Here is a 21,890-nt window from a genome sequence, read left to right on the forward strand (position 1 = left end):
GCTTGTTTTGGTTGATTGTTTGTTTGTTTGTTTGTTTGTTTGTTTGTTTTCCATGATTTCCCAGACTCTGAACAAACGGAGAGCGCGAAACTCCTGTCGCCTGCGTGGGTTTAAACTTTAATTAAAAGTATGTTTCGCAGCATGACTGAAACATGTGAACCATTGTTAAAGGAACTATCTACATGTGTATAAGGACAGTCAGACCCGACCTCACTCTTCTGTTCTCACAGACATGTTCTCTCTGTTCTCTCACAAAGGACAAAGCACATGTCCACATCGTGAATTATAGGCCGCGTTTTGTGTCTAATGGTGTTACAGCGTTTTTACTCAAGACGTGGACATGTTTTGAGACAATTACAATAGGTGACAAGATCAGCACAGAAAAAACGATTAGATTCTCTGAGTTTGAGATCATGCAATCTGCCAACTACACCGACCTTTTACAGTTAGAGAAAACTGAACACTACGCCCTTCCCATTTCTGCTCTGCGACAGTCAAAAGACCTTAAAGGTGAAGCCTCAGTGTTGAGACATTCACATGGATTAACACAGAGAGAGAGAGAAAGAGAGAGAGAGAGAGAGAGAGAGAGAGAGAAAGAGAGCGAGAGAGAGGGAGAGAGAGAGAGAGGGAGAGAAAGAGAGAGAGAGCGAGAGAGAGAGAGTTCTGCTGCATTAAACCAGATTGAATGGAGTGACTATAATGGTGAGGACTGTGGAGCGTTGGAGAATCAGAGAAAGCACTACACCCACACTTTTCCGCTGGAGTCCGTCCAAGCTGCCCATCACACGCCGGCGCAAGCCCGGAATCCGAACGCCGGCCGCAACTCAAATTAACGGCAAACGCGACACATGCCACAGATCAATCAAGATTACCTCGGCTCTGAAACGTGTTCAAGGTTATTGATACTGCCCCAGAGTCAAACTCAACACTATCAGCAGAGTCTGTGAGAGAGGGATTTCTGAGTTACGCCACGTACGATGACATCGAGGGGGAAAAAAGAAACCGAGAAAATGAAAGAGGCTTTGATGATAATTAACCTCGAGGAGATGTCTGTTACTCGCCATCGCATTAGCATCTCTAGCGTTTCGTTACCTAGCCGCTGCTGGTTTGTGACAGGCTTTTATTACAATTTTTTCCCCAACCGAGTGATTATTTAACATGTGACTGAAGACATGCATGAAAGCTGCGGTTCCACATAAGTGGGTCTCTTCTTGTTCAAAGGTTCCGCTGGTGGAGAGCAGAATGGAGAATGGATAGCCCCTGCTCACAATAGACGCAGCGTTTCTGGCTGAAGAGTAGCGGCCAAAAATAAAAGCGGAGGAGAGGAGAAATGTGCCAACCAACGCACGCCTGCCATAATCTCATGCTTCAGAGCCCAGCTGGAAGCAGGGAGCTGTGATAAAGGCTCAGTGTACACAGAGACACATATACACAACCCCCCCCCCCCCCTTCATCCTCCTCCTCCTCTTCCTCCTCCACAACTTTCCTCCTCCACCGAAGGCTTAGCAGTGATGGAGGTACACTGTCCACAGCCTTTACTCTGCAAAGGAAAGAAAAACAGAGAGAGAGAGAGAGAGAGAGAGAGAGAGAAAGAAACTCTCTCTGAGCCACCCTCCAATATCTCTACAGGGAATGTGAGTAACACAGAGAGAGAGAGAGAGAAACAGAGAGAAAGAGAGAGAGAGAAACAGAGAGAGAAAGAGAGAGAGAAAAACAGAGAGAGACAGAGAGAAAGAAACAGAGAGAGAGAGAGGGAGATAGAGAGACTCCCTCTGAGCCACCCTCCAATATCTCTACAGGGAATGTGAGTAACACAGAGAGAGAAAGAGAAACAGAGAGAGAGAGAGAGAAAGAGAAACAGAAACAGCGAGAGACAGAGAGAGAGAGAGAAAGAAAGAGAGAGAGAGAAACAGAGAGAGAGAGAGAGAGGGAGACTCCCTCTGAGCCACCCTCCAATATCTCTACAGGGAATGTGAGTAACACACAGAGAGAGAAAGAGAGAGAGAGAGAGAGAGAAAAGAGAGGATGGGGTAAGAGGCAGCGGTGGAGCTGGAAGGAGGAGGTGAAGGAGAAAGAGGAGGTGTGGAGGCCTCCTGTTGTTATTCCACACACACCTGGGGGCTCCCACTTAAATCTGCACATCCATGTGAGAGGAAAACATAATCCGACATTCATTTCGCATCGTTTGTTTCTATGTCTCGAATTCGGCGACGGTGACAAACGACATACTTGCATTCCGATTACCGCGGTCGGGTCACAGAATGTTGACGTCCAGCCCAGTGCGGCTGTGGAAAGGAAAAGTGCCGTAAAAATCAGCGTTGTTTATGATGCACATATTTACAACATAAATACGTGCATTGTATATTTATACCCACAAAGTGATACATCACCACGTGCAGTCAGTGGAAACTTAGTTTGATTCCCTCTGTGCCGCTGCTCCAGAGCACAAAAGAAGAGCCCCCCCCCTCCTCCTCCCGCACCCCCCCAGCCCCCCCCCCCCACCACACCCCCACGACGTCAGCCTCTGTTTTCATCTCTCTAATGCTTGGATTTCTCGTTGTTATGTGAAAAACACACACACACACACACACACACAATTTGTTCTATGGGCAACAAAAAAAAAATTTCATGGCAAAAATTATTAACATGAGAGATTGGGACAGAAGACACATTTCTTTCTTTCTTTCTTTCTTGTTGACTTGTTTTCTGACTTGTTGCAGTGACACAACTAAAAAGTTATCAATTATTCTTGGCCATCTTCTCATCTTTTCGATGCATATATATTCTATATTCTAAAGGTCTTACAAGATGAACAGAATGTTTTCAGAGGGGTTTTTCTTTTGTGGTGTGATTTAGTGGGCCTGCTGTTTGAATTCTGAATGTTATTTCCGCTTTGCAGTCCAAAATAAATAAATAAAAATAAATAAATAAATAAAAATGATAATTTAATGAGCTCACGCTTATTCTTCCCATAACCGCCGTCACAAATATTTCGACGCTGTAAATCTGGGTGACGGCTATGACAAGCTTACGGCCAATCGGCAGAGAGCAGAGCACGCCCCATAACCACAGGAACAACTGTATATCAGACACACAGACACAGTCACTCCTGCACAGACAGCACTCTCCCCATTAATCAGCATAACCACGCCAGCACACGCCAATAATAATAATAATAAAAAACAAAACAGAAAACAGCGCCGACTAAAAACATAAAATACAAGTTCTTAATATAATTGATTTTCAAATAACATTCTGAACTTCGTCGTGAGATTGAGCAGGGGTAATTTATTCGGATATATTCAATCGAATGGCACTAAATTATGTAATGCACAAGAAGCAGCCTCAGTATCACACACACAAAAAAAACCCCTTATTTCCAGAAAACTGCGTTTCAGAAAGTTACAGTGCTGTTGATTTTAAATAATTAATACTGGAAACGCGTAATTGTGATATTCCTAGTTCATGAGCAGTTGATCCTCTTGGCAGAGTGGCGTCTGAGAAACCCATAAAGAGAAACATCAGAGGTGTTTGTGGCGATGAACAGGAATACCATAAAAACAAATTAGCATTTTAAAGGAAATGACACATTAATATTTCATGCTTTCATTATTATTTTTTTATGATTATTTTAAAGCCTTTAAGGTGGCACTCGTTTTCTAGAGTTGGCGTCTGTATGGTTCAGATAGCTATGGCCCTGAGGTTTCCAAATACTTGAAAATGAATAGCGGTAAAGTTATCGTTGTGTAATGCTAATGCTAGCCGCGTCCCAGGTTTTGCGTTCTGTTGAGGGGAGTGGTGCATCTGGTTTGCGGTTTCTCTGAAATGCTAATAATGAGACCCAAGGGAGAAAAAAAGCTATGATTGGGTAAAATCAGGGTTAGGGTTGGGTATGATTGGGTAAAATCAGGGTTAGGGTTGGGTATGATTGGGTAAAGGGTTAGGGTTGGGTATGATTGGGTAAAATCAGGGTTAGGGTTGGGTATGATTGGGTAAAGGGTTAGGGTTGGGTATGATTGGGTAAAGGGTTAGGGTTGGGTATGATTGGGTAAAATCAGGGTTAGGGTTGGGTATGATTGGGTAAAGGGTTAGGGTTAGAGGCGGAGTTAGCATTCCTGACTTCTCAGGCAGCATCTTTCAGACGTCATACGTTTATATTAAGTAAGAGACACAGTCATTGCCGTTCATTAGCGACGAAGAGTAGTTTTCTTTGACCAGACCGGTGGCTGAGAATGGAATTGCATGTGTTTTCAGGACCATGGACAGCTACCTTACAACAGAGGCGACATTCCATCACCACGGCCAGCTCCTCCTCTCTTGTCCTCTTCTCAAATGCCTTAAACGAGGGAACAAGTCGTGTCAACTGGTTTTGTCTTGGCTTTCAATAAAAAATGGTAAAAACCGCCCACTCAAAAAAAAAAAAAAAGTCTTTTCATCTGGTCTTCAAAGCCTTGGTGAAAAGGTGAAAGAAACCAGTATGTGAAGAATGAGAATATCCACCGTTATTCTGTGCTAAGATGAAAAAGTTCTGTGAGCTGAGCAGCGGGTTCAGGCTTTTATGTCCCAAATGCTTTGTGTTGGTGTCTGTCTAACGAGAGACTGAGGCTGGTTTCTCTGTATGTTCCTCTTTTGTTACATCACTGTGTGGCTAAAGCGTGATGCAATTAACCCAGCGTTCTGAAGAATGTCTTTATTGTCTCCTTTCCTTCCTCTGTGAGCCATTTTAGAAAATGAACTGTAAATATTTTATGTACTGTACTGAGGACAATACAATGCACCTTGAGGATGGGGCGTGCAATTTGAAACCCCGTGAGAAACGTAAATCCTTTAGGTTTGTTTGCCTAGCTTTGCTAAAACGCGGGGTGCTAAGAACCGAAATGGTTATTCAACCCGCTTCCCGTTCAACCCGTTTCCCAGGTTTGATTTTTTCGTCTGAACAGTTGTTGTAACCCAGCAGACAAAAAGGAGTCCCTGAATATACGTGGGTGAACATGAATTTTTGGCTTCACCCCACATGCGCGTTTCTGACGCTGTAGGCCTTGCCTTCACAAACCACCTCCTGTCCTTTTTTTTCATCATCTGTTCCACAGGAAGACCTTGTCGAGCGGAAACGTTCCTGTTTGTTGGTATCACTGGATATGTCTTATTAAGAGAGAAAGTCGGCTGTATGGCCATAACACTTTACCTTCTCTTCTTCCACTGGAACTTTTTCATCTCATTTCATTTTTGCTGAATCAATTGTTGTTTCTACTGTGCATGTGTGTGTATGTGTGTATGATTAAAAGCACAAGGACTCTAACACATGAGAACAGCGTATTCCCAAGCAGTGTAGCAGAGCGCTGTGCGTTTTTGAACACAGTTCCTCTTAAAGGCTGGAGAAGCGTTAGTTCCTCTAATGAACCTCGGTCCATTCCCTCCTCTCGTGGCTGAGAAATAAATGTCAAGCGCTTGCATATCAAATGTAATTGATTGGAGGAACCGGGCACTTAACATTTTCTCCCAGGGCTCTGCCGCAAGAGATCCCAAATAACTCACAGAGGTGAGATGAGGAAAGCTTCCGTTTTTTAATTACCTTGTTGCTTATAGTGGGGGAAAACAAAATGGCACTGTCTCCATCTTTTGTTTAAACTCATCAATTCAGCCACGCAATTCCAGCGGGTTTATCACATTTTTTGCTCTCTGTGTGGTGTTGTGATTGTGTTCTGACTGCGAAGAGAAACAGAACACTATGCATCATTAAAGGACAGAATAGTCATGAACCTAATGCTTTTTGAGGAGGTGTTGGCTGACTGTTTTTGGAAAGGTTGTCATTCTATTTTAAACTGCGGGAAAACAGACTGAAAACTGTACAGTGGTGCCACGCCTCTGTCTCCGCCTCCTTCTGACTTCAGCCTATCAGCGCTCAGCATCACCGGATCACTAATCTCTGGTTTAATCAGCTCGTTGAGAAATCATCATGTACGCCTGTTTTTTTGTTCATGAATTCATTTGTGACACACTCCTCTGTTTTTCTATAGTCTTTGCAAAGTTTCACAATCCATTGAGTGTTGAAGCCTTACTTACTGTGTGAAATCATGTCTTGCTGTGTGATTGACCCTGGACTGTCAACTGTCACTGATTCCTGCCTGTTCTTGAGTCTATACAGAGTCTGACACACACTCACAAACACACACACACACACACACACACAAATATCTATAGAGTGAGAGGGAGCGAGAGATTTTTATTCAGTGAGAGTATTCCATCTGCTTAGCAACATCCATTAAAGACCGATCACTTCAACGCCCACCCGCCTCCACCTCATCGGTCTATAGTTACGGGCGATGATGTATCTGCTGCCGTGCACAATGTGTTTCCGACCACAGGACTGCTGTTGGCTGGATATTTTTGGGTGGTTGACGTGTGTAAAAACCCCAGCCACACGGTTGTGCCTTAAACACTCTTACCAGTGTTACGCCCACTACCATGTCACAACCGTGTCACTACCATGACACTACCATGACACAACCATAACACTACCATGTCACTACCATGTCACTACCATGACATTACCATAACACTACCATGTCACTACCGTGACACTACCATAACACTACCATGACACAACCATGACACTACCATGTCACTACCGTGACACAACCATAACACTACGATGTCACTACCATGACACAACCATAACACTACCATGTCACTACTATGACACAACCATAACACTACCATAACACTACCATGACACTACCATGTCACTACCGTGACACTACCATAACACTACCATGTCACTACTATGACACAACCATAACACTACCATGACACTACCATGTCACTACCATAACACAACCATGTCACTACCATAACACAACCATAACACTATCATGTCACTACCATGACACAACCATAACACTACCATAACACTACCATGACACTACCATGTCACTACTATGACACAACTATAACACTACCATAACACTACCATGTCACAGCCGTGTTGCTACCATGACACTACCATAACACTACCATGTCACTACTGTGACACTACCATAACACTACCATGTCACTACTGTGACACTACCATAACGCTACCATAACACTACCATGTCACTACCATAACACTACCATGACACCACCATGTCAGGGTGAGGGTCACTGCCGTGTTGAGAATGGTCTGTCACCCAAATTATATCCGGTCAACAGCAGTCCTGTGGTCAGAAACTGTCTATTGATGATCGGGGTAGAGGGTGGCTGACACAAACTGTGCATGGCAACAGATGGGCTGGAGTCTGTAACTGTGCACCTGTATATTGCACCTTTAAACCTTTGACGTATGTACACCTCATAAAGTGGCTAGTGAGTGTCTAGGGTCCGTGTTTCTAATAAAGTGGACAATGAGTGTGTGTGTGTGTGTGTGTGTGTGTGTGTGTGTGTGTGTGTGTGTGTGTGTGTGTGACCATTAACAATATCACAGCTTAATGTACTTGAAGCAGACAGTATAGTGTAGCCAGTGTGTAGCTATAGAAGAGCTAGGAGAGGTCTTCAGTAGATACAGCTGTATCACTTCACAGGTTTTTAAATTAGCCAATTTATAATGTGCCAGGAGGGAAAATGGTACATTAGAAACTACTCACACACAACAGACAATTCATTCACTCACTAGACATTTAACTAATGTGAACTCAGGGACAGATTTAACTGATCGGTCATATAAGGAAAGAAGGACACTAACAGTCTCACACTGATTCGTTTAGAGGATGCTTTTATCTAAAGCGATTTCCAAAAAAGGCAGAAACAAATCAAGCCTGTAGCCACAGAACTACCACACTACACACCAACAGCAAACCTGTATGCAGGACACACTGAAAACAAGGTACTGATACTCTATCCAACCATGTAAATAACAGAAATGAATTCTACAGACCAGCTGGCTGACTGGCAAGGCAACGTGAAAGTGCTGTGGGAGAGTTCACTGGAGTTCACTTGTAGACTTCATTAGAATTCACTGATTGTATCTCCTCACACAGTCCTCATCCATTTATTTTCTCACAGAACTGTATATTTTTTATGAGCTTTTCTGTCTGTGTGTGTGTCTCTCTATCACTTTGTCTCTCTTTCTGTCTGTCTCTCTTTCTCTTTTTCTCACTGTCTGTCTGTGTGTGTATGTGTGTGTGTGTGTATGTGTGTACGTGTGTGTGTGTGTCAACATCCTTCTGCTGTGTGCTTTCTTTTCAGTGGCAGTCTAGAGAGAACAAACTTTGTGTACTGGTTTCAGCTGATGTGTGAGACAATATGTAAAACTGTGTGAGACACAGAGAGAGGGTGGAGTGAAGGGGGAAACACACAGACATCTTCTGCATTCTGTACAGAACTTTTGTTAACGAATTACACACAAAAAAAAGGATCTCTCCTGAAGATGCCTGAGGGTGGGCACGGTGGTACACTGGGTAGCACTGTTGCCTCACAGCAAGAAGGTCCCGGGTTTGATTCCCAGGCGGGCGGCCGGGATCCTTTCTGTGTGGAGTTTGCATGTTCTCCCCGTGTCTGCGTGGGTTTCCTCCCACCATCCAAAGACATGCAGCTTAGGTGAATTGGAAACACTAAATTGCCCCTAGGTATGAATGTGTGTTCGTCTGTGTGTCTGCCCTGCGATGGACTGGTTGACCTGTCCAGAGCATTTCCCTGCCTCTCTCCCAGTGAACGCTGGGATAGGCTTCAGCACCCCCCCGCAACCCTAATTAGGGTAAGCGGCTTTGAAAATGAGTGAGTGAGTGAAGACGTCTGGGCCTGATCGTATATTAATCCAGTCAAACACTGCGCATTAGCTTCAGAACTCATGCGTTCGTGTGGTTAATTTAATTAACACTTCGCTGACTTGGCTACCATTTTGGCCACCTACCCACCACATGTCTCCCGTACTGCCCCCCTACCCCCATCCCCCGCCGCATCATCTGTCGGAACGAAAGGCGGCACCTCGGGATTAACCCCGTAACGTCAGCACGAACACCCTCAAGAGGAAAACAGATTACGGCTTCGATAAAACACTGGCAAGTTCACACCATTGCAAGCCCTACAAACCCCCCCCCCCCAAAAAAAAAAACAGTATCTACACTCATTAACCAAATTTGCTCAAGCATGAAGAACGACAGAGTGGCATCCTACAGTTTGACTTGACGTTTCACAGCGCCCACGTCAGGAGAGTCTTCTCTCCGTTTCCGACAGAGTGAGTAAACACAGTGAGTTTGTATTACGGTTTAAAGGAACGCAGGGCAGGGGAGGACCACGGAGGATGTGACACGTGCAGAGCCTCTGTGACTCAATCTGGGGGTGGGCGGATCACAGCCCACCCGCTGGATGAGGAATTTGGCCTCCCGCTAAGTCGGGATGTCTGTTTTCTGAACCTGGTGCCACTCACAAGTGCTCAGGTTAGCACAGTCATTATCTCATCAAACATGGAACTAATGCAAGGCAGACAGGGGTACTCCCACACTCCCTCTCTGTCATGCTGTTTTTCCCATGCCAGACAGCACATGGGTCACCCCTGCGTTACCCATTCAAAAATCAATATAAAAATAAATACACAGATAAATAAATAAAAAGGATTTTGAGTTTTCCTGGTCAAGCATAACAAGACGTTCCACATAAAAACGAAGGAGGTACTTACTCATCAAACCCTATCAAACTACAGAGAGCGCCCGTGTGCGTGAGTGAGAGAGAGAGAGAGAGTGAGCGAGAGAGAGAGAGAGAGAGAGAGAGAGAGAGTGAGAGAGAGAGAGAGAGAGAGAGAGAGAGAGAGAGAGAGAGAGAAAGAGAGAGAGAGAGAGAGAGAGAATCTGCAAATATGTTTGGGAATGGTCAGTTTTCTGTTTAGAGAGAAGGAGAGAGAGATGGAGAGAGCAATAACAGGAACTGAAACATGAGCATGTAGACAGATGAATTAACCTTGCAGAAATCCATCACGCACACAGACACACACACACACACACACACACACACTCATTTCAGCCACGTCACATCTGCAGGGGTCTTATACTCCTCCCTAGCGTTCTACACATTAAACCATGCAAAGGCTGCTCTCCACAGCAGGCCTAATCTACTGATAGACACCTCGCAATCAGCAATTCTCAATACACTCTGCACAATCTCAATGAGCAAGTATGTACGGGTGGGGGGGGGGATCAGCGGAGGGGGGGGGGGGGGGGGGTGCGGGGGCCACTGCGGATGTCTCATAGTTTGTATTGTGTTATGCTACGCACCCCTGCTAACATTTCTGGTCTATTTAAAGCAAAGAAATTTTATGTAGAAGGTGGAGAGAAACGTGGCACTGGAGATAAAGTAATTGCTCAGAAAGTAATTATTAAGACCAAAGAAATGTTGCCAACATCCTAATTATATTCATGTCTACACTAGCTTCAATAATTCTTTTTCCACACCCCCCCCCCCCCCCCCCCCCCCCCCCCCAATGCGGAATTTCGTCGTTATTCTTAAAGGCATGAATGTCAGCAATCTTCAGAATCCATCTTCCCTGTAAAAGAACACTTTGCTAATTGAATGGTCATCATTTCGCACGGAACAGAGTTTAAATTATTGTTATGAGGGATTACTGAAAGTGCTTAGATTCCAGCACAAAACAGTTCCAGTTGCAGTAACCTGGCAACCAAATCGATTATTTGAACAACTGCAGTTTTTAATGTGATGTATGTTTGTTGTGCGACCAATCTGCTTGGCTACATTTCTTGCAAAATGACATGGTTACGTGTGAGGCAGCTGCCATCAATCAGTGGTCAAAGTAATAACCACTTATTAACCAATCAGAGTCGACAAGGTGTATTCAGTGAGAGACAGAAAATTCAGAGACTACGCTCTTGAGAAGGGCAGAAAGCGGTACTCCCCATCGAAAGTCACAGGCTACTAAACAGACCCTCTTTTTAGGATGTGTTTTCACATATAGTCCTTTTTAAACAAACCAAACTCAGTCCTCTTAAAGTGGACCAAGAAGAAGTTTTTGCATTCACACTGTGAGCTCATTTGAAAGAGGAGTCAGTTCTCTTTCTGGTCCACTTCAGCTCTGATGGGGCCTCAGTCCTCTCTCTGCTCACACTATAGTTCTTGATATCCTTACCTATGGAAGCCCTAAGATGACATGAATTTACATTTAATTTGGATTCCGTTTTCATGTGATAACGTGTTATTTGTCTTTGCTTCGTTGAGATCTCGACTTATTTATGTCAGTATCACGACATCACAAAACTTTGTTTTCCCGTGATAATGACATAATGAATTCGTCATCACGGGAAAACAGTGGTTTTCTCGAGATCTCAAAGGAATTATGTCGTTATCTGCTTAAGCAAGCTGGCGGCTTGTAGGTTTTAAGGCGCTGTATTTGATTTGACAACTTCTAGGTTTTAAGATGTTGTATCTGATATGACAGCCTGTCGGACATCAACACCAGCGTTAGGGAAGGACAAATCGGGTGTCTGTCAAACAGGTGTAAAAGCAGGAGTCAGTGAGCTGTTTGGTTGGGTCGTTTTCCACAGGCTCTTTGAGACGTGATATGCGAAACGATTAACCCGGACTTTCTCGCTTTTGTCTCAGGGGAGTCTCTTTCTCGATGTTTTAATGTTTGATGAGGATTTCGTTACATAAATAAAAGAGAAGAAATAAACCGAGTTAAGGGGGAAAAAGTTTTTTATTATAATTGTGTCGGCCTGTTTTGTTTTTTACGCTCAGTGGAAGTGCTGGTTTGTTTTCTTCCGCAGGGGACAAAAGTGCAGCGATGGGATAAAAAAAAAAAAAAAAAAAACGTTTCAGTTTCATCTTTTTCTTCTTCTCTATTTTTATACACTATTTAACTGTGTAACTCATACCGAAGTGCTGTTGATTTGCTCAAAGGCAATTGGAGCGGAGATTTGCTGATTTCTTAAGGCTTTGATGACGGATCTGAATAGTGCTCTCTTACCCTTGGGCTCTGTGCTATGACCAAGAATCAGACTTAGACTTAGAATCAAGGAACACTCAAAGTCTCCCTCTGCAAGAAACCATTCAGTACATCGCACTGCTGCTTCACATTCAAAAGAAAAACTGCTTTTTATATACACATGCAGAGGTAAATATACAGTGTTAGAAACTATGGCTCATCTCTCACCATGCACAGTTTGTGTTCGCTGTCCTTTAGCCCTTTATCAGTGGTCAATTTCTGGTCACAGGACCCCTGTTGGTTGGATATATTTTGGTGGTGGACCACTCGACCCAGCAGTGACACTGACGTGTGTAAAAACCCCATGACACTACCATGACACTACCATATCACTACCATATGACTACCATGACACAACCATGTCATCACCATGTCGCTACCATGACACTACCATGTCACTACCATGTCATCTCCACGTCACTACCATAACACTACCATGACACTACCATGACACAACCATGTCACTACCATAACACTACCATATCACTACCATGACACTACCATGTCAGGGTCACTGCCGTGTTGAGAATGGTCTGTGACCCAAATTATATCCGGTCAACAGCAGTCCTGTGGTCAGAAACTGTCTATTGATGATCGGGGTAGAGGGTGGCTGACACAAACTGTACATGGCAACAGATGGGCTGGAGTCTGTAACTGTGCACCTGTATATTGCACCTTTAAACCTTTGATGTAGGTACACCTCATAAAGTGGCTAGTGAGTGTCTGAGGTCCGTGTTTCTAATAAAGTGGACAATGAGTGTGCGTGTGTGTGTGTGTGTGTGAGAGAGAGAGAGAGAGAGAGAGACCATTAACAATGTCAGCTTCATACTAGTGTGTAACTATAGAAGAGCTACGGGAGGTCTTCAGTAGATATAGCTGTATTACTCCACAGGTTTTTAAGTGAACTAATTTATAGCCTGCCAGAGGGGAACATGGTACATTAGAAACTACTCATACACTACAGACAATTTATTCCCTCACTCCTGCATTACGGTCATACTGCAAAAATAATGAGAGAGAGAGAGAGAGAGAGAGAGAAAGAGATTCTTGGAATACACTGGTATTAATGGAGCAAGTAAATGATTCTACTCAAATATAAAATGTGAGCGTTCTCACCAAGGTGTGTTATGTGCGCTGAATGTACGTGGATGTGTTATGCTGTGTTACCATGGATACAGTGTGCCCACAGCTGAGTTTTTATACACTTATAAATGTGAGAGAAAAGTAAGTCTTTTGAGTGTTACTGAAATTACAGGTAAAAAAGGACCTCCAGCCTCAGAAAAATAGCAGTGGTGTATTACTTTTCAGTAGGCCACGGGTTAAGGTAAAATCAAAAGTGTTCATTTGTAGTTCTTGTCTTGTAACAGCCACCATTAAATGGCTGTTTATTCAGCTGGTCATTTTAGGTTTATTCCTCTTTACCGGTGTTGCTACTTCACCTGTAAATATTTAAAAAAAAAAAACTGTTTGATGCCTTTTCTCTTTTGTCAGACCTTTGTTTTAATCAGAATATCTAGAGATTCCTCAAGAGAGATGAGAGTCTATTTATAGGCTTGTTTGTAAACCTAATGTCTTGAGAAAGAAAATAAATTTTTAAAGCGTTGGTGTCAACATGAATTTCAGACTGTTTTGTCGTTGACCTCAGTATGTTGTTTATGCCGCTCTGACTACGCCATGCTTACAGTCTAACCAAGAGACAGCCCTCTTCATTAGGGCACACTGCCCATAGTCAATGCATTTAATCATTTAACTAATGCCCCCCCCCACACCCCCCTAGAGCGACTGATTACGTCCCCCTGAACATTAGTGGTTCCATGCCTTTAGACCAAACACGCGGTTCAGTTGCTTTTCTCAAGGCTCCGGCACCAGATTCGGGACAGTTTGCCCTCATCACCGGGCCTCCGACGCCGCAGTAATGTGAGACAAAGAGCTCGGAGGGTGAGATCGAGGTTTTCGGCGTGACAACAGAGAGATGCCTGTGCGCTCCCTCCCTCCCCCCAGCTCCTCTCTGGCATGTCATCAAGTTGTCTGCACACCGTCTTCCGCACTTCACTCAAAAAAAAAAAAAAAAAAACAGACTTCGTCTTACGACAGCTATGTCGCGAGCTGCCTCCATTATTTAAGAGGGCACTAATCTGCCTCGGGGGAACTGTCAAAAGCTGAACGCTCTGCTTTGGCTGGACTGGCCCCAAAAGTAACTCCGCTGCTTCGCGGCTACCCGGACTCCCCGCTAAACTTTTGATGGCACAGGAGAGGGTAAGAGGGGGCGACAGGCACCCACAACCCCCCCACCCCCCGCCTCCAGGGTCTTCACCCCTTTGTAACATGCCTCCCTGGGATCCATCACTCCTCCAGGATGATGCACGGATGTGTGGGTTCTGAAAGCGCAGCCAGCAGGGCCTGGAACTGTCTCTGTCTCTCTCAGACGACCCGACCACCACGCGTTGTCCACGGGACCGGGCGAGCGGTCTTTGCATCTGAAGAGTTCGTGTGGCCTTCGTGTTGAACTCCCCGGGTTAAAATGAAAAGACCCAATGAGAAGCAGCGGTCTGACGTTCTGGGACAGCTGAGGATTTCTACTGTGTCACAGAGTAATGAGTAAACAACTCTCCCGTCCCCCTCAGCAACTTCACGATATATGTGTAACTGCAGCAAAGGTACGAGGCTCCTGCTGCTGCAGTGCCGCTGGGTTTTTGGAGCCCCACTGTACACCTCAGGTCCCTGTGGGATTAAAGCAATCATGGTGAGTGGGGGTACCGTTGGCTCCGGAGCCTGTGTGAATACCAATTGGAAGCATGTCGGGGAACGGGGGAAAAAAAAAAAAAAACCTGGGCATTTTGCCCCCTCTCTGTATGCTGCTGCTTAAACCCACTGCACTCTCCCAGTTCCCAGTTCCCAGCTCTCTCTCTATCTCTCTCTCTCTCTCTCTCTCTCTCTCTCTATCCCTCTTTCTCTCTCTCCATGTAGGACCTGCAGAGGCACTGCTATGAGGGGACGCAGGAGGCTTCCTTTGATTTGCTCCCTTATGATTAGCAGGCAAAGCCAAAGCCTAGCCGAGAGTACAGTACCCCTTTTTTTCGTTTTGATTTATTCATGATTTCCCTTAATGCAGTAGCTTGTCGTCGTGTGTCGTGAGACTTGGAGAGGCTGTCAGATCACTTAGGAACAAGAACGCTCGCCGTTCAGCTCGTGTTTGGCGTTAGCACCTGGCAGTCTTTGAGATGAGGAGAAAAGGAATGCAGCACAACGTGAAAGCACATTCCAGTGCAGCCCAGAGAGACTCAGCTCGAGTTTTTAATTAAGATAACGTGTTCTTATTGTGTACAGGTTTTTCTGAGGATTCAGTGTGGGCTGTCTTTGAATTCTTAGACGGACCTCAAAAAAGAAAAAAAAAAGCTTCAAGATGAACATGTTTCATTGAATGAATGTATTTTATTCTCTATATCAAAAGAAGGGAGAGGATTCTTTATAAATTAGAGAATAGTTCTACCAGAGGTCATCAAATCTACCATAGTCTGAATGTGTCTTTTCTCAAATCAGAACCAAGAGCAATATTCAATTTGAAACTCTGCAGTTTTCTCCGCATAGTTTTAAAAACAAGGGCTCTTGAAATTTGAATATGTTTTAATCGCACAACTTACTTTGTACGCATGCTTGAGAAGCAGCGATCAGTTCAAACAGGGCAGAAGACCCAACATCCCACAAACAGATGAGAGAACAACGCGGCACAGCCCGCGAAGACAACGGAGAGCCCTGGGCTTCAGGATCCATTCGCTCTCTGTTTGGCATCTCTCAATGTTTCTTCTTCCTTATAAGCCAAGACAGGACGCTCTCCAGAACCAAGATCTGGCCCGGTCCACTGTGAGAGGCCCTCACAAATCCCCTTTTCAAACATGTGCATCACTGCGCGAAAAAAACACCGGGTGAAGTTTCTATTCAAACTGTAAAACCCATCTGATATACATGCCAGATGTGATGGCGAGAAACTGAATTGAACTTCCGTAGCCACCCACAACAATCTTCCGCCCCCAGCTGCAGGCATAAATGCTACTGAAGTGTTGGATCTAATTGATCGGCATGAATCCTCATAACGTTACCAAGGGGCAGTTTTTTTTTTTTTTAGTCTTATTTATTCAAATTTAATATCTGATAATCAACAGATTAATGGCGTGATGATATTGAGGGAAAAGGTCTAAAAATAAACTGAAGAGGCGAGTTGTATTTGTAAAAGTTTTGGTCACAGATGGGAAATTGCTGATTTTTGCGGCAACCGTATAAAAGAAAGTATCAGTCATGGAGTTCAAGATTAATTAGAGCCACATTTGTTTTGTAGGACACTTTGCGTATGTCCTGCTTGCTTTTTAATAATTGATGGTGTTTTTTTCTAAATAATTAAATTTTTCGTCCGGCAGTAGCAGATGTTTTAAAGAGTATGACCAATTCTGAGTTTATTTCCAACTTTACTTGAAGCAGCGTCAAAAACAATTATGTGATGCCGTATTTTTAAGCACTTAAAACCACATTTATTTATTATGGATGGACAAACCTCATAATGTTGCTATGTGAGCAAATCAGATTTGAAGAAAAAAAATCCACTCGAAGTTCGCCTTCCCTTGGTCTCCTTCGTACCCTAATTATCTGTAATTTGCTCAGTTATTCGGGTATAATGCAAAATGACGCCTCGTGTCAGACACAGCTCTGTGTGGAGATGCAATCCCCTGCGCTCCAACTCGCGAACTACTTTAAGAGGTCACCTGTTGGTCTCTCGTATTTTGTGCATTAACGCAGCCGGAAGCAGACGTTTTTCGTTAACCGCGCACGGGCTTCTGTTGCAAACACATCCAGTCCCCGTGGAACGTCGCATTCTCTTTGCATGAATGTTTCAGTGTTGAGCATGTGTGAGTTGTGTTTCGTAGACTGTGTTCGCTGTCTCCATTGGTCTCTGAAGCTTTGATTCCCTGCTTCATCTGTTCCACTCCATCACTCGTTAAGTGTTAACTGTGTGATAGTACTCCGTGAGCACTACTGAGAGAACTGTTCTGTTTGGTTGATCAATACATACAAGACAGCAACAGCGGAACGCTATTATCTTCTCCCCAAGTTCCTCAGCGCGAGCTCCAGGGCCCGTAAACATCTCCAATCTTTTATGATGGGATTTGCTGCATAAACTTCACAAGTCATCACATTTATGCCTGTATGGGTAAATTGCTGTGTGTGTGTGTGTGTGTGTGTGCACTGTTCTACATACATTAGTGCTAACAAAGACTGGCTCTGGAAAAAGTTCATTCTAGCGGAGTTGTTTCCGGTATAGAGAGTGACAGATCAAACACAAATCGAAAAATCTGGGGGTGTTACGAAGAGCAAGTTTGTTCAGTACCACGAGTCACAAACAAACCTAAGCATAAATAAATAAATAGATAGATAGATAGGTAAATAGATGGAAAAATATTTTAAAATCAGCTAACTTCACAGCACTTACAGTATAAAAAACACAATTAACGTTTAACACATCAGCTTGCTGTCATTCACTGCAAAATTCCGTTGCTAAGCAAACTCAAGGGCAGGCGATAAACTGACAGTGAGGCTTTAGAAGGAAAAGAAAAACAAAAAACAAGATCATGGCCTCACTTTTTTTCAAAATCACACAACATACGTTCAAATGGGTTTATGTTTATGTTGACGAGAAAATTCATCACTTAAAGAATACAAAAGAGAAGGAATCTAATGAGACATGTGTACTGTCCTTGCGTAAGGTCGAATGCATATTGAATTTTAAAGATGTTTATATTTTCGCTCGCCTGCCCTTTCACTCAGTGGAGTGTGCGGCTATAATTCCCTTAATTTTTCTATGTAGCCTTGGTAACGTCCAGAAAAGCAGGCTACAGGGTGATGATGAGGTAGCGGGAAGCCAGGATTGGTCTAAATAAACCGATGGTGACACGGCCCCATAGGCTGTGTGTCAGCGCTCACGTGTCCCTCGGAGTGTGAGGTGCTTTCGCCTTAGCTGCGGTATGAACTTACTGAGATCGGGCCCAAAATAACTACGTTGTTCTTCCTAGCCTTCTTATAAACTACCGTAGTAGAACTATGCCCAGCATTAGCGGGGAAAGCCGCCGCTGCTGCGCTTTCAACCTTTTACTCCACGTTAATGCTCAAGCTATGAGCGTGTTTGACTGAGCAGTAGGTCACATGGTATAGGCTAGTCAAGATCTGTTTGTATATCAGTGGTCTGTAAGTAGCCTAATTTGTAAGATCCATATCATATGGATTGGTTTGTCTGCTCCGTTGGGTGGACTGAGTGCAGCCGCAACTTGTACCCTCACATGCGTAGTTTAATGAACTGCGTAAAATGCGAGTGTCTGGCCTGATCCTGTTTCTTTTTTTTTACTCAACAGCAGGGCCTGGGGACTTTCGCAACGGCTCTCTGCCATTACATCGCCCAAACGTTGTTATTAGATATTCCTTAATGACGTTCACTAATTTAACGGGTCAGTAGTGTTGGGTCGGTTAGACTAAACGTGCAAATCACTGTTGCTGGCTAGGTGCTAAACCTAATAACACTAGGCTACTGTTAACAGTTTTGGCTTTCACAAGGAGTATAACGTTTGAGCGACAGTCGGTGTCATTTCTCTGTAGTTGGTCGAACATACGCTTTCGTGTGATTATGTAAGGGTACAGCCTGCACTAATAATGCGATAATGACGAACTTATTTCTGCTGAAATGTGACTCAATGCAGGTTTTTTGTTTGTTTGTTTGATTTGTTTTTGTTTTTGTTTTTATATGGATGCTGTTTTACTGAACCCTAAATACAAGCTGTATTAATGGTCAGAAATGCGACTCGTGACAAATTGTTTAATCGGTTGTCGTTCTAGACCACACCACATTTCACCGCTCATACTCGCACGTATCACACTGTCAGTCATCCATCATATCCGCGCCAACCTGTTGGCCGTAACGTTGGAAGAATGCGGCTCTTTGTGATGAATCTCCTGTCACGCGCAGGTCAAGCTGAGTGGTCGTTTTTCTCCTTCTGTCTGTCTCTTGTCGGACCACACCCACTTCCTCATCTCCTATTCAATTCAGCGAACCTGGAGGTTCTCTCTACTCCATCATTATCTGTGTATTAACAGTATAGCAAACAGTAGACTGCACACTCAGCAATTATGTTTAGCCTCATAAAGATGGATGACAAATGTCACTTTCTGGATACATAAAGCCCACCTCTCTACTGTGTGTGTGTGTGTGTGTGTGTGTATGTGCATGTGTTTTAGCTACTGCATAATTTTATGTGTGTGTGTGTGTGTGTGTGTTTGTGTGTGGATGTGTGTCTGTGTATCTGTGCATGCATGTGTAGGCATGTGTTTTAGCACCTGTAATGGTTTGGTATTTTGGATCTGCAGGGTAAATGTGTCATTGTAAGACTGTGAGTGACGCTTTGACGTTTTCTCCACTTCGCTGGCCGTTGAACTGACACGTGAAACGGTGGACACCGACTGCCAAGTCCATCTGATGGTCCATCCTCCACCCCCCTGATGTCGTGCGGATTCCTCTGGAACAGGGTGGACAAGACTGGGAGAGCACAGCGTGGGTTTATAATGCCTTTCATTTATCCATCAGACGGACCCGCTTCAGAACCGAGGCAGATCTGCACTCCTCGACACGCTCGTCTCCGGCGGCGCTCAGAAGTCTCAGGAGCCTGAGCGGACATTTCTTCACACTGTCATTTGCCATGTAATGATGATGATCTGGGAGTTAAATTGAAATGTCTGCAGCGTCGTTCTCATTGTCGGAGTTCTCTCCTTGTTCCAGGGGAACGGGCAGCATCCTCAGAGACTCCTGACAGCTGCCTTCCTCCGTAAGCCAATTCCTGCTCCACCTGATTATTACCTCTGTCTCTCAAAGGCTCTCCCATGTGCAGGTGGGAAAGCAAGAACCAATCGTTTACTTGGCTTAGAGGGAGAAAAAAAAACTCTGCTCTCAAAGAAGCAGAAACGTTGGCCCAATCTCATAAAACTATCACTCAATCCTGATTCAAACAAGAAAGGTGGCAAAGTTCATCGGATTAAAATGAAGTTGGTATGGTTTGTTTTATGCCAGCTTGAAAAAGAGAACTGTTATGTTACATAGGGGAATAATTCATAGATGTGCCTAGGTTAAAAGTCTTTAAATGAACTCACCTCAGTGAATATGCAAAATGTACTATTATTGTGTGAAGGATAGAATAAAACATGGACCAGCTTTGCATGAACACTTCAAAGTGGTTTTATGGCAAATTAGCGTACCGTGCTTGAATGTGTACAATTTCCTTGACGTGGTTTGCAAAATTTAGTTTGGAAAAAAAAAAGAGAATGTTTTGTAACCTGCATACACCAAAGCAATAAGAGAAAACAGCAATGTAAAAATAAGGCATGTTGTGTGTTACATAGGAGGTAACCTTTTCAACACGGATTGAGATTCCATAAGCAGACAGCCCGTCAGAAGAGAAGAACAGCTTGATAATAAAGCCGCGTGTCTGACCAGAAGATGAATTAGAATAATTGGCCGGTGATGTCCGTCAAGCAGCACGTCTCTCTTTTAGTGCAGCTTGGCTTCTTGCGTCGTTCCTTTTCACCCCTGACACATGCTCAGGTAATTATCAGAGATCAGAGAATAGAGGACATGTGAGGCAGAGACGCCCCATGGCGACGGGCAGATCTCTACGCGTTCGTCTTTTGTAAAACCTCACGGCCGTTTAAAGAGAAATCGGCATGATCGCTCCGCCGTCTTCAGCCTAAAGCTTGTCCAGCTCAATTCTCAGGTGTTTTACTGACTGACGCTTGCCTTTACACCGCAGGTGGTCCCAGCTAGGATTTAATTCTGTGAGCAGGTGACCATAGAGGGAGGTATCTGAGGTTCTGAATAAAAGATAGGGAAAGAAATTACCAGAAATATGTATCAACAAAATCAGAGATCACGGTTTTTGCACTCAAACCGAGTTGTTGAGGTAAAACCTTCCTATTTGATATTTCCAGATTGTTCCATGTGGTTATAATTTTGTTGCAGGCCTAGCTGAAAGCTCTTTTTTGTTAGTAACAATTTGCTGTTTTGGTAAGACGTTAAATTAGTCGTTTGTATTTTTTATGTATCGACCGTTTTCAGTTATGTCAATTATTTGGGTCTTTTCGCTGACTTTAATGTTGCTTTGTGGCTAATCTCTTTAAATAAAGTCTGCTTACATAAAATAAGTTCTCTTTCTTGGACCGACATATTTTAAGTTAAAACGGAAAGAAAGTATTGAATTATCGTTCTGTGATAAATATTGCGAAAGTCCAAGAAATGACCCCTCGTTGCTGTAGGTTACGTCGGTAGTCGGTCAGTGGATGGAAAAAGTTTCTCCATAGCTACTATCAAGAATCAAATCACAGTTTAAAAAAAAGAGGGTAACCTGTTTACAACGCTCTCCGTAGCAAACTGATGTGCCACAAGTAATACTCCTAATTTATCTCAGCTTCCCTCGTCGTTAGTGCTGTGGTCGGCAATCAGATGCCTCATCAAGTAATGGAAGATGAAAGGAAATGTGAAAGGCGAGGGCAGATTAACGCACGTGCGTAGCGAATGCCTTCCCGCTGAGACTATACGGTTTGTGGAGAGTTTAATATTTAGTCATCACCGGCTGGCCGCTCTCGTTATTTTTCATGGACAGCGGAGATACTTACACTACGGGGAGCCGAAGTGCTATCGTGGTCTTGCTGCAGGGAACACACACACACACACACACACACACACACACAGACTCGCTACTACTGACAGACACACTAGAGGCACTGACACGCTGTCCGCCGTGAGCAAGACGTGCTAGTCCAAGAGTTCGTGGTTCATTCAAATTTGCAGTCAGCCGGCGACCACTCCGTACGCTGTGTGTCGCGTTGGACAAAACAGGAGAAA

General features: G+C 44.0%; 1 protein-coding gene across 1 annotated transcript in view; it reads left to right on the plus strand.

The window, feature by feature from the left end:
* The first annotated feature begins 699 nt into the window (after positions 1-699).
* The window catches only part of lrrtm4l1 (leucine rich repeat transmembrane neuronal 4 like 1), a 45,917-nt gene continuing 24,726 nt past the window's right edge, over positions 700-21,890 (plus strand). The window contains exon 1 of the mRNA XM_030768103.1: positions 700-895. Coding sequence (XP_030623963.1) covers positions 700-895 — 196 coding nt within the window. The remainder of the gene's footprint in view (positions 896-21,890) is intronic.

This window comes from Chanos chanos, chromosome 3 (genome assembly GCF_902362185.1).
Source record: "Chanos chanos chromosome 3, fChaCha1.1, whole genome shotgun sequence".
In the NCBI taxonomy this organism is placed as follows: domain Eukaryota; kingdom Metazoa; phylum Chordata; class Actinopteri; order Gonorynchiformes; family Chanidae; genus Chanos; species Chanos chanos.